Here is a 16110-nt window from a genome sequence, read left to right as displayed (position 1 = left end):
GACTACGGGCGAAAGGCGGGGTACACCCTGGACAAGTCGCCAGGTCATCACAGGGCTGACACATAGACACAGACAACCATTCACACTCACATTCACACCTACGCTCAATTTAGAGTCACCAGTTAACCTAACCTGCATGTCTTTGGACTGTGGGGGAAACCGGAGCACCTGGAGGAAACCCACGCGGACACGGGGAGAACATGCAAACTCCACACAGAAAGGCCCTCGCCGGCCACGGGGCTCAAACCTGGACCTTCTTGCTGTGAGGCGACAGCGCTAACCACTACACCACAGTGCCGCCCCTACTGAGTCGTATTTATCCGAAAAGAAATTCCAGAACCTTCCAGTTTGGACCAGAGACCTGAATGTAATCCCCAGGATTAACTGAGAAGCAGAGTAAGAAAGTGTGTGAAAAATAATTACAGAGACAGATCATGTTTTCGTGCTGATTTAAGGAGGTGATAGAATCCGATATCTCAGTGACAGTTAATAAACATCACTTGAGAAAAGTGTCGATATGCAATTTGGATTTGTCTGTCTCTATAAATAGCCTCATCTATCGCTCTATCTGCAGGTTTCTCTTTTTAGAGGTCTGTTTCTCCAAGCAGGACCAAACATGGAGGTCTGTACTGATGCTCCATATCACTTCACACTGCTATTCTGAAGCTCTGTAAAAATCAACCACCTTTTTTTTTTTTACATGAATGAGGCTCAGGAGATGATCTCATGAGCAACTGAGAAGGATTTGATCTCTAGGTTCAGTTTGTACCGTCAACTTTGACAGCACAAACTGAACCTAGAGATCAAATCCTTCTCAGCTCTCTCTCTCTAACCTCTTGGGAATGTCCATGTGATGCAAATTTCTTGTCGCAGTTATTTTTCCGTCACTGCCTCACACTCCCCCTCAGCTTGACACTCCCTTGGCAGAGAAAGTAACACGAACCAAAGGAGGGATCGAAGATGAAGAAGAGTCTTTCAAAGTTCTGTTATTTTATTCCAAACATGCAGCTCACTGTTTCTCACAACATTTAACAAAAATTAACAAGTCCGTTAGCAATCATGGCATGTTTAAATGTTTAGGCACTCCCACAAAACTCACAGCCTGCGTTTCCACCCGTCTTGAGCGGAACCGTTGTAATCAAGGATGTGTCATGATCGGAGGTCATTGCGAGCATAGTAGCAAGATGGCGTATCGCATTGATTACCTTTGAGCTTTTGTTTTGTTTTCACAGATATTTGTTTTCTTTCAAACAACAAGCGTAGACCAAGAACTAATGATAAGAACACGTAGAAACTCTTCAAACTTATGACACACTCACTGATGACTTCCCGGTTCATCTTTCAGTTCCAGCTAGAAACCACATTTTTAGACTCTGAACCAATTTATTTTTGGTCAAAATGCAATGAATGGTTCAAAATTTGGTGCATGAACCAGAACAGGATCAGTCCCCTGTTGGTGGAGAAGGGATAAGGCTACGGTCGCACTATAGCTTGTGATGTTTTGTGATAGTTATCAATGAAACTGAGGTATTTGGTGGCGATGCTTCCCTGAACTTTGGGAAGTATTCCCAAACCCATCTGCAAGTATTTGCTGCTTAGTTTGCTGACAAAAACAAACATCACCAAATTTCTATACATGCATTGAAAATGTTTTTGTCGCTGTTTTTGTAGTGCGACCAGAGCCTTACCACTTCTCCATTAAAAACTAGGAGGAGCGAACTGCAGGAACATTTAACAAACTTTTATTTTTTAAGCTGAACTAGCTGGATTTTTTCCTGAACATGACTTTTCTTGTTTAAATGCTTTCCTGTGAATGATTTATGAATAAATTTGTTTGAATCCAGATGAATAAGTGAGGAGTAAAGTGTTATTACCTCTGCTAAGGAGGTTATGTTTTCAGTGTGGGCTGTAAGCAGGTTTACGCAAAACTACCAATCAGATTTCCATGAAACTTGGTGGAAGGGTGTAGCACGGGGCTAAGGAAGAAACTTTGGAAGAAACTTTGGAGCGGATTTGAGTCACAGGGCAGATCCATGATTTTAATTTATCTTTCGCTAATATTACTAGATACGGCATTTGGCCTTGGTGGAGGTCTGCGCTCAACGATGCTGTACATCTTAAAGTCCAGTAGATGGCAGTAAAGTTCATTAGAAACAACGCATAACCAATGTAGAAACACGATGACTCCATATTACAACAATCCACATTCACGGGGATGAGTAATCCTTTAGGATACACACTTTGGAACATAATTCTAAGAGTTTTGAAAAATAAATATAAATTGCTTGCGAATGCAGATTTGCAGATCACACAAGAGTCGACTCTTGTCCTTGGTGGAGGTCTGAGGTTTCCGAGTGACCTTCTAATTCATGATGAAGGGAATCGTTATGGCCAGGTTTGGAAAGGTTACATCAAAAAATGTCAACCAGGATCTCGGGATGATATCATGACGCAGTAACGTGGATTAACAGTATCACCAACCTGACCTTGTGCTACATTTGTACGAATTTGCCCAAATGAAGGCAGTGTGTTTAAATTTTCAGTCGATTTCTTTAAAAAGGTACAAATATTAACGTCATGCATAACTCCGCCCACTGTATTTGACTGTTTATGCGAATAGAGTGGTGTGAAATGTTCCTTCAGTCGTTCGTGTTCAGTGAGCTCTTTACCTCTCCCAGGGTGGTGTTAGATCTGTGGATCCGTGGTTCTGGAGTCTATCCTGGGAATACTGGGCATGAGGTGGGAATCCACCCTGATTTAGAGTAACCAATCCACTGGAGAACCCAGAGGAACCTTGCGCTACAACAACGCCTCTGTGTTTACAAAAAAACAGCTAATGGACTCTCAGACCAATTACTCAAGATATCACTTACGTCTCTGCGTGTGTGTGTGTGTGTGTGTGTGTCTGCTACCAGGATGACAGCTCGTAAATACATGCATTAAGCTCCCTCATAAATATTACACATCTCAAAGTTTCTACAGGTGTATATATAATCAGCGAGTTGGCATCGAGGAACAGAATCCAAGCCCATAAATCCTTTAACTCCTCAAATAAATAATAAAATAATCATAAACTTTATTCCAACTGTGCAACACATAACTTCCAAAGACCAGATCTCATATTTTAGTTTAGTTTAGTTTATTGTAATTTGTCACAGAAAATATATACACAAATTAACATCTCATCTCATTATCTCTAGCCGCTTTATCCTTCTACAGGGTTGCAGGCAAGCTGGAGCCTATCCCAGCTGACTACGGGTGAAAGGCGGGGTACACCCTGGACAAGTCGCCAGGTCATCACAGGGCTGACACATAGACACAGACAACCATTCACACTCACATTCACACCTACGCTCAATTTAGAGTCACCAGTTAACCTAACCTGCATGTCTTTGGACTGTGGGGGAAAACGGAGCACCCGGAGGAAACCCACGCGGACACGGGGAGAACATGCAAACTCCGCACAGAAAGGCCCTCGCCGGCCCCGGGGCTCGAACCCAGGACTTTCTTGCTGTGAGGCGACAGCACTAACTACTACACCACCGTGCCGCCCACAAATTAACATATAATATAAAAAAAAAGTGGTAAAACGTGACCGGAGAGATGAACAGGGCGGAACCCCAATTGCAACGTATCCCCTAAGCTCAAAAAAGCATATATATAAATTTAAAAAAATCATACAGGAATTAGAATTTGACTTACATAATAAATTAAGAAAAAAAAGTATACATAATAATTGACAAATCATGGCGGGCTATAGGTTTGTAGTAAACCTCTAAAGTGGTTGTTTAGATGGATTCTAAACCACAAGAGATCCTGACTAGACTTAAGTATATTAGGTAAGCTGTTCCACAACTTAACAATCCTAGGAAAATAGCTGTTACAATAATATTCCTGATTGTGCCTAGAGATTAGGTCAAAGTTGGCTTGATGAAAATTACGGGTGTTATAATGCAGAGTGGCAGTTTGAATGAAACGTCCAAAATTACTAGTAACAGTTCCAGTTTTATACTTAAACAAGAGAACTAAATCATGCATTTGTCTACGAAAATCAAGAGGTAGTAAGTTAAGCTGGACTAGTCTATTAACATAACTGACTTCTCTTGGAGGATAGTTCAATATGAATTTAGTGGCACGCCTCTGAATGTTCTCTATCAGTCTGCAATGCTTTACTAAATAGGGTGACCACACACTTGATGAATATTCTAGTAACGGCCTGACAAGCGCCGTATATAACAACTTTCTCGTCTGGATGTCACAAATATCCCTGCCACACAGCCTCTTCACTAGCCCAAGTACCCTATTCGCCTTCGCACACATCTGCTCGATATGACTATTCCATGTGCAGTTGCCAGAGACAAATACACCCAAATCAGAGGTTTCAGGAGAGTACAATAATACTTCCTCGCCAAGATGATATATGTTGAGGGGCCTTCTACGAGATCTTCGCTTGGACATACGCAAAACTTTACATTTAATGGTGTTAAATGTCATCCTATGATCACTGCTCCATAAATGCAAACCATCAAGGTCAGACTGCAACAAAGCCGGAGAACTTACAGAGTCTATAGGCCGGTAAAGTTTGCTGTCATCCGCAAAGAGGGCGAGATATTTATATCTCATCTCATCTCATTATCTGTAGCCGCTTTATCCTGTTCTACAGGGTCGCAGGCAAGCTGGATCCTATCCCAGCTGACTACGGGCGAAAGGCGGGGTACACCCTGGACAAGTCGCCAGGTCATCACAGGGCTCATATTTATATCATTGATTAATTTGCAAAATTAATATTTTAGTTGATGTTTGTTATTTAAGGTTTAATTTAGTGTTTAATTTAATATTTCAATTTGGATTGAATTCATTTATATTGAAGTAAATCTACAGTAACACACACACACACACACACACGGGCCAAAATGACACAACTAGTGGAAGCAATACTAGTAAACTGATATACCATAAACTAAACAAAAGTTGGTGCTTGAGAAGTAAAAATAAAAACGATGCTGTAAACGTGCTGTAAAAATATCGTCAAGTTCAAGGACAAACTTCAAATATCAGTAAATCACATTTCACTACCTGTGTGTAGTTTATCACGTGACAAACGCATGCTGTCAGCAAGCCCAAGACATGAGGTAATGCCATGAGACACAGTATGTGTGTGGAGAGTTAATGAGATTCAGAGTCAGGAGGATAATTAGTCCTAAAGGTTGTTTTAAAAATAAAGAAAGGGTTTGAAAGTTTCTAATTATTCCAACCTTGCAGCACTGTTCCTCCCTAGGACACGGCGCTATGCTGACGCTAGCAGGTGACGCTACCAGGCGACGCATTCTTGCTCATATCACTTGTAGTTTGACTCTTGTGGGGGCGTGGCCTGTTTTTATTCTTGTTCTGATTAGGAACTGTAGTATTTGGACACAAATCGTTTGATTTACGTGCTACGATTAGATTAGCAAAACAAGCTAACCGTCCTAGCTATTATAGGCTACACATTGACAAGAGGCAGCAACGATCTCTGCTGCTTCATTCCAAGCTTTATTTTTCTTCATAACATCTTCGTAACGTTTAATGAGAGGGCGTACTGTATATATGACAGGATAAGGTGAAACCAGTATCAGGTTTTAAGTTTTTCTTCCATGTTTGGAAAGAATTGCAGGCAGTTGTGAGCTAAAGACCCCGTCCACACGTAGCCGGGTATCTGCTAAATCGAAGATATTTTTCTACGTTTTGGCCTGTCATCCACATGAAAACACATCAAAAACGAATATTTAAAAAAACTCCGGGCAAAGTGAAGATTTTTGAAAACTCCGTGTATGCCTTTTCGTGTAGACAGAGATAACCGGAGTTTTGCGTTTTAGAACGTCACAATCTGCGCCAAAAAAATGACAACAAATCTGCCCTGACGTCAAACGTGCGACCTTTGTTTACTGCAGAAGCCAGATTAAGCATGGACTTAAGCTAGCCGCACACCACGGCGATCCACGCGGTACCGAACCGACCCATTTCAGAGCCGACTCCCGACAGGGCACGCACATATCCCCCGACTGTTGACGAGTGCAGTCGCGATTGAAGCGACACGTGACAACTTAATAGCTTTGTGATTGGCTATTGGATATAGTTACTGTTAAATCCAACACTTGAAGATGCTACAGGCTGAATTACAAATGACACAACATGGAATATGTAGCGCACTATCTAGGCTGCATGAGCTATTATTTCCAACCTTAAATAGTGCACTTATATAGGGGAGTTAAAGCGATTTGGAATTCAGCCACACAACTTGAGCAGAGTGGCTTTCCAGCCCACTGTGTCTATGGATAAAGCTTCAGTCTATGGAATTACAGTATATACCTGCATTAGGTGCTACCAACACGTATTTCTCGCGCTAGAAATTGTGTTTAATGATGTCACGTGTTATATGCGAAAGATATGATTGGCTATTGCTAGCGACTCTCGCCGATCAGTCTGGCTCCCGATTAGTTTTTCGAATCGGCTGTGAGATGAGTCGGTACCATCGAAAACTAGTCTTTACACCTGACTCGCGACTTCAGTTGGCTCGGTACGCTGAAAATCGGCGTAGTGTGCGGCTAGCTAAAGAGTAATGGATCGGAGTAGTGCCTTGAAAGCGTTAATTATTGTGCAGGTGCTATTTACATGTTTAATTTTAGAAGCCCAACTACTGCTCCAAGAGCACAGGCGATGTGATTAGGGGGTAGGATTTGGGGAAATAATGCCATCTACAGGTTTGGAATGCTTATGAATGTGATTGAAAACGCAGATGTTCGGTTATGTGTGGAAGGGATTTTTTTCGAAGACGAGGTGGTGTGGATAAAACATTTTTATAAACGGAGGGGGGGAAAATGTTCGGTTTTAAAAATACCCGGCTACGTGTGTACATGGCAAAAGTTGTGAGCAGGGAACGGAATAAACATCAGACTGTATGCGGAATCGGATCGGTTCAAGACAATCATTTGGATTTGTTTACATCATCGTAGCTAATCTGCGGGGGGTCACTTGCTATCCTGAACACAGTGAGGTCAAAGGTGAAGTTTGACAGTTTTTGGAAATAGAACCAAGTTAGTTTGTGAGAAAACATTGCAGATTGGTGCAGAAAGTCATAACTGCATAAGCAGGTTAGATTGGGATGTAAAACAGTCCAGCGTGAGTTTACACGCTCTTGGGACGGATCTTAAAATGTCTTCTGAAGATGTAACGAGATTGTTCTGCCCTCTGTCCTCGTCTAACATGACTCCGTGAGTGTGCGTTTGCTGAGCGCTTTTACACCTTCACACACACACTGTGTCTTGTCCAAAGCCACGGCTCTATTCTGGAGACTGTTTATTGAGGAATCGTGCTTTCTGGCTCTCAAGATCCACCACGGAGGTGTAATCTGAGCTTCTCTACAGCAGGAGGCTAGATCACAGAGTGAGGAAGGTGTGAATGAGAGGGGGGACGAGGAGGAGACTGGGTCAGGGATCTGAGATGAGTGATATCATGACATTGGACCTTGAGAAACGTGGCAGTATGTCGATGGATCATGGAGTGTGGACAAGGGGAAAAAGGTCTGAAGTGAACTTGTGATTAAAGCAGCATCCTGCAAATAACACAGCACGTAAAATTAGTACAGTATGTCCAAATAAAGACAGCATTCAGAGCACACACACACACACACACGCAGATTAGAGATTAGAGTTCTCAGCATTATAATGCTTATTCAATAAATAAATAAATAGCCTGTTTATGATGTGCAGTAATTGATAATTGTAGTAAAATTATTATATACTCATAAATAAGAAATATAAAAATTATTTAAAAAAATTATAAATACTATTATGTAAGAATTGTTGAAGGTGGGTGGAGCACAGAAGCACAGCAGGCCAGAACTGAGTGTTACAAAAACTTTTTATTTTAGTTTTTCAGCTTTCCCTTTCACACTCTCCCAGTCAGACACGCACGCACACAAGTGTCCAGGTTGGGGAGAGAGCTCCCTTTCTCTGCTCTCTCTCTCCTTTTAAAGGGCGCGGTCACTGGGGGAGACACACAAACACAGGTTAATTCACATCAGGTGCAGTGATTCTGCCACTTACCTTCCCTGACTCCGCCCTCCATTCACAGACCGACTCTTGACCACGCCCCTGCTGCCACATACCCCCACCGCCCGACTCAGGCCGAGGAGCCGTCCAGCCTGCAGCTGACTTCCCCCCCCCCCCCCCGGACGGGAGAGGAAATCCACCACAACCATCTGCGTTCCCGGCCTGTGGACCACCTCGAACTTAAATGGCTGGAGTGCCAGATACCAAAGGGTGATCCGCATGTTGGCATCCTTCATGCGGTGGAGCCACTGCAGGGGCGCGTGGTCCGAACAGAGAGTGAAAGGGCACCCCAGAAGGTAGTAGCGGAGGGTGAGGACCGCCCACTTGATGGCAAGGCATTCTTTTTCTATTGTGCTATACCTGCCCTCGCGCACTGACAGCTTCCGGCTGATGTACAGCACTGGACGGTCCTCTCCCTCCACCTCCTGGGACAGAACAGCCCCAAGCCCTCTGTCCGATGCATCCGTCTGCAAAACAAAGGGGAGAGAAAAGTCAGGGGAGTGTAACAGTGGCCCCCCACACAGTGCAGCCTTTACCTCAGAGAAAGCCCGCTGGCATTGCTCCATCCACTGGACCAGATCTGGTGCCCCCTTTTTAGTGAGATCAGTCAGCGGGCTGGTGGCATCCGAATAATTAGGTATAAACCTACGATAGCAGCCAGCCAGCCCCAGGAACTGTCTCACCCCCTTTTTGGTCTTGGGCCTTGGGCAGGCTGCAATCGCTGCTGTCTTATTGATTTGGGGATGCACCTGCCCATTGCCCAAGTGGAAGCCCACATACCGTACTTCCACCCGCCCAATCGCACACTTCTTCAGGTTGGCTGTGAAACCCGCTCGCCTCAGTGACCTAAGAACGGCCCTTAGGTGTTCTAAGTGCCGCGGCCAGTCATTACTATAAATAATGATATTGTCCAAGTATGTGGCCACGTAGGTGGCGTGGGGGCGGAGGACCCAATCCAAAAGCCGCTGGAACGTAGCAGGCACCCCAAACAGCCCAAAAGGAAGTGTAACGAACTGATGTAAGCCAAACGGTGTGGAAAAGGCCGTTTTCTCTCGGGATAGCAGAGTCAAGAGGATCTGCCAATATCCCTTTGTCAAATCCAATGTCAAATAAAAATGAGCCGTGCCTAGTTGATCGAGCAACTCGTCAATACGAGGGATTGGGTACGCATCGAATTTAGACACTGCGTTGACTTTTCTATAGTCCACACAGAACCGGACCGAGCCGTCGGCCTTGGGAACCAAGACCACCGGGCTGCTCCAGTCACTGTGGGACTCCTCGACGATGCCCATTTCAAGCATGGCCTCGAGTTCTTCCCGAACCACCTTTTTTTTGTGTTCGGGCAGTCTGTAAGGGCGGCTGCGCACTACTACCCCCAGGGGCGTCTCAATGTGGTGTTCTATGAGGTGGGTGTGGCCGAACAGGGGCGAGAACACATCAGAAAATTCTGTCTGCAACTGGGCTACCTCCGTGAGTTGGGTCAGAGAGAGGTGGTCTCCACAGGGGACCGGAGCGGTGGGCGATGTCAATTTTCCCTTTTGAACCTCTGGCCCCAGCTCCGCCTTCTCTGGAACCACTGACACCAATGCCACGGGGACCTTCTCGTTCCAAAATTTTAACAGATTGAGGTGGTAAATCTGTAACACCCCGCCCCTGTCCGTTCGCCTCACCTCATAGTCGATGTCCCCAACTTGCCGTATGACCTCAAAAGGTCCTTGCCATCTGGCGATCAATTTGGAGCTTGACGTGGGCAACAACACGAGTACTTTATCTCCTGGTGTGAATTCCCTAAGGCGCGTGCCCCTGTCGTACAGACAGACTTGACGTTCTTGGGTCTGCCGCAAATTCTCCTGGGTTAGGTGCATGAGCGTGTGGAGTTTGGCGCACAGGTTGATAACATATTGAATTTCATTTTTACTTGTTGAAGGTCCCTCCTCCCAATTTTCACGCAGCACATCTAGAATGCCACGTGACTTACTCCCGTATAATAATTCGAATGGGGAGAACCCCATGGAGGCTTGTGGGACCTCTTGCACTGCGAATAACAGGGGCTCGAGCCATTTATCCCAGTTGTGTGTGTCCTCACTTACAAATTTCCGAATTATGTTCTTGAGAGTGCGGTTGAACCGTTCGACTAAGCCATCCGTTTGTGGGTGATAAACACTGGTGCGGATAGGCTTAATTCCCAGTAACCCATACAGTTCGCGCAGTGTGCATGACATAAACGTAGTGCCTTGATCAGTCAGAATCTCTTTGGGGATTCCGACTTGGGAGATGATGCGGAAGAGCGCTTCTGCAATACTGCGTGCTGAGATATTGCGAAGAGGCACTGCTTCCGGATATCGCGTTGCATAGTCCACCAGAACTAAAATAAAGCAATATCCTCATGTTGACCGATCTAATGGCCCAACGAGATCCATCCCAATTCTTTCGAACAGGGTCTCGATTAATGGCAGAGGGTGCAAAGGCGCTCTTGGAATGGCCGCGGGATTTACGAACTGGCATTCGCGGCACGCTGTACACCACCTACAGACATCGCCGCAAATCCCTGGCCAATAGAACTGGGCCATTATTCGGGCTAGTGTCTTATCCTGCCCCAAGTGTCCGGCCATGGGATTAAAGTGAGCCGCCTGGAATATAAATTCCCAGCAGCTCTTTGGGATTAAAAGCTGTTATCGGTTCCTTAGTCTGAGTGTCCTGCGTCACTTGGTATAATCTATCCTTAATAATGGAAAAATAGGGGAAGGACGGGGTGGCGTTTGGTTGGAGAGTTTGACCATCGATTACTCTCACTTGGTCAAACGCATGCCGCAGAGTTTCGTCTCGCGACTGCTCCAACGGGAAATCTGCGAGGGATTCCCCAAGAGAGAGAGGAGGAGCATGCTGCTCCTCACTCTGATGCGGTGATGACGTAGACGGCTCTGTGACAGCTGCTCCCACCAATGCCACTCCGGGACCTCCCCCTGCTAAATTATGGTAGGCCCCACTCTTCACTAAATGTACCATTAATTCCCTAAATCCCGGCCAATCAGTCCCCAAAATTATCGAGTGGGTAAGGCAAGGATTAATCGCCGCCTTTACTCTAAATTTCTCCCCTTGAAATAGAATGTGGACTGACACTAAAGGGTAGTTGTGAACATCCCCGTGCACACACAACACCTTCACCAATTGTGCTCTCCCCAATGCCTCGTCTTGCACTAGGCTTTGGTGGATTGAGGTCTGATTACAGCCGGAGTCCACCAAAGCCTGATACATATCCCCTTGGATACTCACCGGTATGCGATATGCTCCAGCCCAATCGAGGGCGGTCCCTGGCGCGTCAGGAATCTGGACCACCGCGCCCACCTCCATCGCCGAGCACTGATGCTGGAGGTGACCTGGCTCCCTGCAGGGCCAGTAAACCGGCCCAGGCTCTCTCTCTGCACCGGTGTTCCAGAGCTCACTCACCTGAGGGGTGGAAGACACAGACACGGAAGTAGGAAACGGTAGGGCACCGCGGGTGCGGCGGGCCGGCTGGGGTGGAGCCAGGCCCCGCCTCCACGGTGGGGGAATGGGGCGAGGACAAGGAACAGAAGGGGAGAGAGAGAGAGAGAGAGAGAGAGAGAAAAGATGGGAGAAGAGGAGACACGCTGTCCTGCCATCGGAACAGCCGCCATATGGTCCTCCGCCAGCATGATGGCCTGATCCAGCGATGCCGGGCAATGTCACTGGACCCACTCCGCTGTTCCTTCCGGAAGTTGGGCGATGAATTGTTCCAGTGCCACCAGGTCGATGATTCCCTTGGCATCGCGGTTGTCAGCCCTTGGCCACCACCAGCAGGCATCCCGGAGTTGCTGGCCAAACGCGAACAGCCAGCAGACCTCCTTCAGGCACAGCACGTGGAAACGCTGCCGTTGCTGCTCCGGGGTGCACCCCACGCATTGGAGGACGGCTCTGCGGAGGTCGGCGTAGACCAGCCGGCTGTCAGAGGGGAGTTGTAGCACGGCCAGCTGCGCCTCGCCCGTTAGCAGGGGGAGGAGGCGCGCCATGCGCTGTTCCACCAGCCAACCCCATGCCTCTGCTGCCTGCTCAAAAAGAGCGAGAAAGGCTTCGGGGTCATCCTGCAGACCCATCTTCATTAGGGTGAGGTGGGGAGGGTCTGCAACGGTGGTGGTGGTGGACCCCGCTGACGCGAGAAGGTGCCGGAACGCCTGGCAGTCTTCCTGCTGCGCCAGCACCAGGGCTTCGAACCGTTGTTCCTGCTCCTTCCGGAGGGCGACCAGCGCCTGGTGCTGGCTCTGTTGGGCCATGGTGAGGGTATGGACCAGGTCCTTGAAGGGGGAGGACTCCATGGGGCTTTTTTCTTCTGTACTCCATCCCAGGTTTCTTCTGTACTCCATCCCAAGATGCTGAACCTCTTCTGCCCCTCGGACCTGCCTGATCCATCCTGGTGCCCTGTGCCTGGTTGGAGTCTTATCGCATCGCTCCTGTGGAGGACGGCCCCATGAGGACAGTTGAAAGTTACACCTGGAGGACGCTCTGGACTCTTACAGTAATGCTTTTATGGCTGAGGACTACAGTTGACTTGCTAACTTTAGCACTGCAGTTGTCATGAACAGTTTTGCACTCAAGTTTCCATCAATGAAGAGTTTATAACATCAACAAAACTGACTTCATGTTAAAACTGTTAATGTTATAGTCATGCTGTCTGTTGTTGCCCAAATGAGGATGGGTTCCCTTTTGAGTCTGGTTCCTCTCGAGGTTTCTTCCTCATGTCGTCTGAGGGAGTTTTTCCTTGCCACCGTCACCGCAGGCTTCATCATTGGGGATAGATTAGGGATAAAATTAGCTCATGTTTTAAGTCATTCAAATTCTGTAAGGCTGCTTTGCAACAATGTTTATTGTTAAAAGCACTATACAAATAAACTTGACTTGACTTGACAGACCAACGCTTGACCACGCCCCCGCTGCCACATATTACTTTGGGGAATTTTTAAAATTAGAAATACTATCACTCGGGGCGACACGGTGGTGTAGTGGTTAGTGCTGTCACCTCACAGCAAGAAGGTCCGGGTTCGAGCCCCGTGGCCGGCGAGGGCCTTTCTGTGCGGAGTTTGCATGTTCTCCCCGTGTCTGCGTGGGTTTCCTCCGGGTGCTCCGGTTTCCCCCACAGTCCAAAGACATGCAGGTTAGGTTAACTGGTGACTCTAAATTGACCGTAGGTGTGAATGTGAGTGTGAATGGTTGTCTGTGTCTATGTGTCAGCCCTGTGATGACCTGGCGACTTGTCCAGGGTGTACCCCGCCTTTCACCCGTAGTCAGCTGGGATAGGCTCCAGCTTGCCTGCAACCCTGTAGAACAGGATAAAGCGGCTACAGATAATGAGATGAGATGAGGTGAGATCGTGTAAATAAAAGCTGTATTGCTGCTATTTCTGTATGAATATTTTCTCAGTTGTAACTGATCTGTGTCTATTTTCTCTTCACTCATCGTGTGTTGATGAGACGCTACACTCATAAACGTTATGATGAATTTACAACCTCCTCTCTCTCTCTCTCTCTCTCTCTCTCTCACTCTCTCTGAAAGCGTGATGATGTTTCTGCTTTAAAGCCATTGCTCTCAGTTTTCATCTTTCACACAGATGTGACTCGGCTGCTGAAAAGTGAGCTGGCGGTGTTTTACAGCCCTGCAGGATGCCGGCAATAAATATCCCAGATATTAATGTCAGGGGTTTATAAACATTCAGTCTGCTGCTGATTCAGCTGTTGCATTGAGAAATACAAAAATACATACAATAAACTTCCATCAGCCTGCAATGATTGTATTATTAATCATAACGTGCAGAATTCAAGGAATTAATGGATTATATGGAAAATAATAGCTATAGTAGGCTACATCTATAGGCAGATAATGTATTTATTTAATTCAGCTTTGTTATGTAAAGCTTATGAAAGTGAAATTCTTTAAAATAATGAGTGAAATCAGAGCAGATGGACAACAGAACGACAGCGTGTCATGTAAAGATCTCACACACAAATAAGACATTAACCATTCCAAACATTTCGCTCAGATATTAGTTTGACAAAATGGCATTTTCTTAAAGAAACTGTTGTTTTTATTGATCTGGTCCTGAGAACAAATTATGCACTTAATGATTCCTTTAAAAAAAAAAGATCTACATATAAATCATGATATTGTGTATATAATATACTGATATAGTAAATATAGTAAATATGCTGATAATCAGGGGTGGCTTGGTGGTTAGCACTGTCACCTCACAGCAAGAAGGTCCGGGTTCGAGCCCTGTGGCCGGCGAGGGCCTTTCTGTGCGGAGTTTGCATGTTTTCCGCGTGTCCGCATGGGTTTCCTCCGGGTGCTCCGGTTTCCCCCACAGTCCAAAGACATGCAGGTTAGGTTAACTGGTGGCTCTAAATTGAGCGTAGGTGTGAATGTGAGTGTGAATGGTTGTGTGTCTGTGTGTCAGCCCTGTGATGACATGGCGACTTGTCCAGGGTGAACCCCGCCTCTCACCCAGAGTCAGCTGGGATAGGATCCAGCTCGCCTGCGACCCTGTACAGGATAAGCGGATGGATGGATGCTAATAATCAGGGATGAGTTAAAGTCTAACAGCAGTATCATTTTATTTATTAATTATACTTCAGTGCGACTTTATGTTATTTCCAGACAGTTGAAAGAACATCATGAGCGTTTTTATCCTAATGTTATGTTTTATACACATTAAGGACTCTTTCAGAAACAAAGTGCACTAAAGCACTAAACTGTGGAATAAAGGACTCCATCGAGGACATGTCCTGGATTGAAGCGTTTCATTTTCACCCAAAAAAGTGACTTTAACACAATTTTTAAAGCTCGTTTTACATATTTTGGTTCTTTTAAAACAAACCCGTCCCTGGGCTGAAACTTTCTTTCTGACTCTGTAGCTATAAAGTGATTGATTATACCACGAAGTGAAAATGTGAATTTTAATTACATTTAATCGAAACCTTAAAGTGGCACTGGCACTTTATACTTTGCTACATCTTTTTATACTACTTTATATCCTTGTTTTTCATTTCCTTTTATCTCTTTAATTACTTTATTATTTAATTTTAATTACTTTATATCTCTTCTATTTAATTTTTTTTTCATGTTCAGGTAATGTTACTGGAGGACTCACAGAATAAGAATTTCGCTGGACTGTGTAACACTGTCTGTAGTACATGTGACAAAGTTGAAAGGAATTGAACTGAATTAAAGGAACCATAAATTTAGTCGTGTATTTAAGTTCCATTTAAGACCAGCCCTTAAATTTAGTACTAACTTTAATTACCTTTACTGAACTTTTTAAAATCATTAAATATCCTCGCAACTTTAAGACCCTTTATAAGTACTCTTAAAAGTAGTACATAGTGACTTTAAGTTTGTTTAAATGTTAAATTTAGTAACTTTAATTGACATCTTAAATGTTCTTTTTAACAGCATTTCGTTATTTTTAGCTTTAAGAAGTCGTGGAAAGTCACTTAAAGTTATACTACAGGGATTCTTAAAGTTATCAGCAAATGCACTGAAATTTAGCATTTCATAAACTTTTAGGATACTTAAAGAACATCATAAAGCTGTTAATTCATCTTGTATGTGACATTTTATTAATATCATGTCCGTCTGCAGTGACAGTAATGACGTCTTTCTTGCAGTTTCTTTCCAAACTCTCACAACATGATCCAGTGGATATGTTGATAATCAGTGATTCGTTCATGACCTTCTGTTGTACTACCGTATTAATTATTCTGCGGTGTCACTTTATATTATTTCCAGACACGGCAAAAAGGCATAACAAACATTTTATGGTATTTCATATTTCAGAGTCCATCTACACACAAGAAGTGACGGAAAGCTGTTCAACCTAGCCCGCCTAAAAGCCAAGACCAAAGTCCGACACGTCCTGATCAAGGAACTTCTTTTTGCTGATGATGTAGTGCTGACCTCCCATACACAGGAATAGGTTCAGAGACTGATCGATTGCTTTACGAAGGCCTGTCAT

General features: G+C 45.1%; 1 protein-coding gene across 1 annotated transcript in view; it reads right to left on the bottom strand.

Moving 5' to 3' along the window:
• The window catches only part of mybpc2a (myosin binding protein Ca), a 77135-nt gene extending 61025 nt beyond the window's left edge, over positions 1–16110 (bottom strand). The window contains exon 1 of the mRNA XM_060902458.1: positions 15996–16110. Coding sequence (XP_060758441.1) covers positions 15996–16110 — 115 coding nt within the window. The remainder of the gene's footprint in view (positions 1–15995) is intronic.

Source organism: Neoarius graeffei, chromosome 20 (assembly GCF_027579695.1).
Source record: "Neoarius graeffei isolate fNeoGra1 chromosome 20, fNeoGra1.pri, whole genome shotgun sequence".
Lineage (NCBI taxonomy): Eukaryota > Metazoa > Chordata > Actinopteri > Siluriformes > Ariidae > Neoarius > Neoarius graeffei.
The sequence above is the reverse complement of the archived record's forward strand: the minus strand, read 5'-3'. Positions and strand labels throughout refer to the sequence as shown.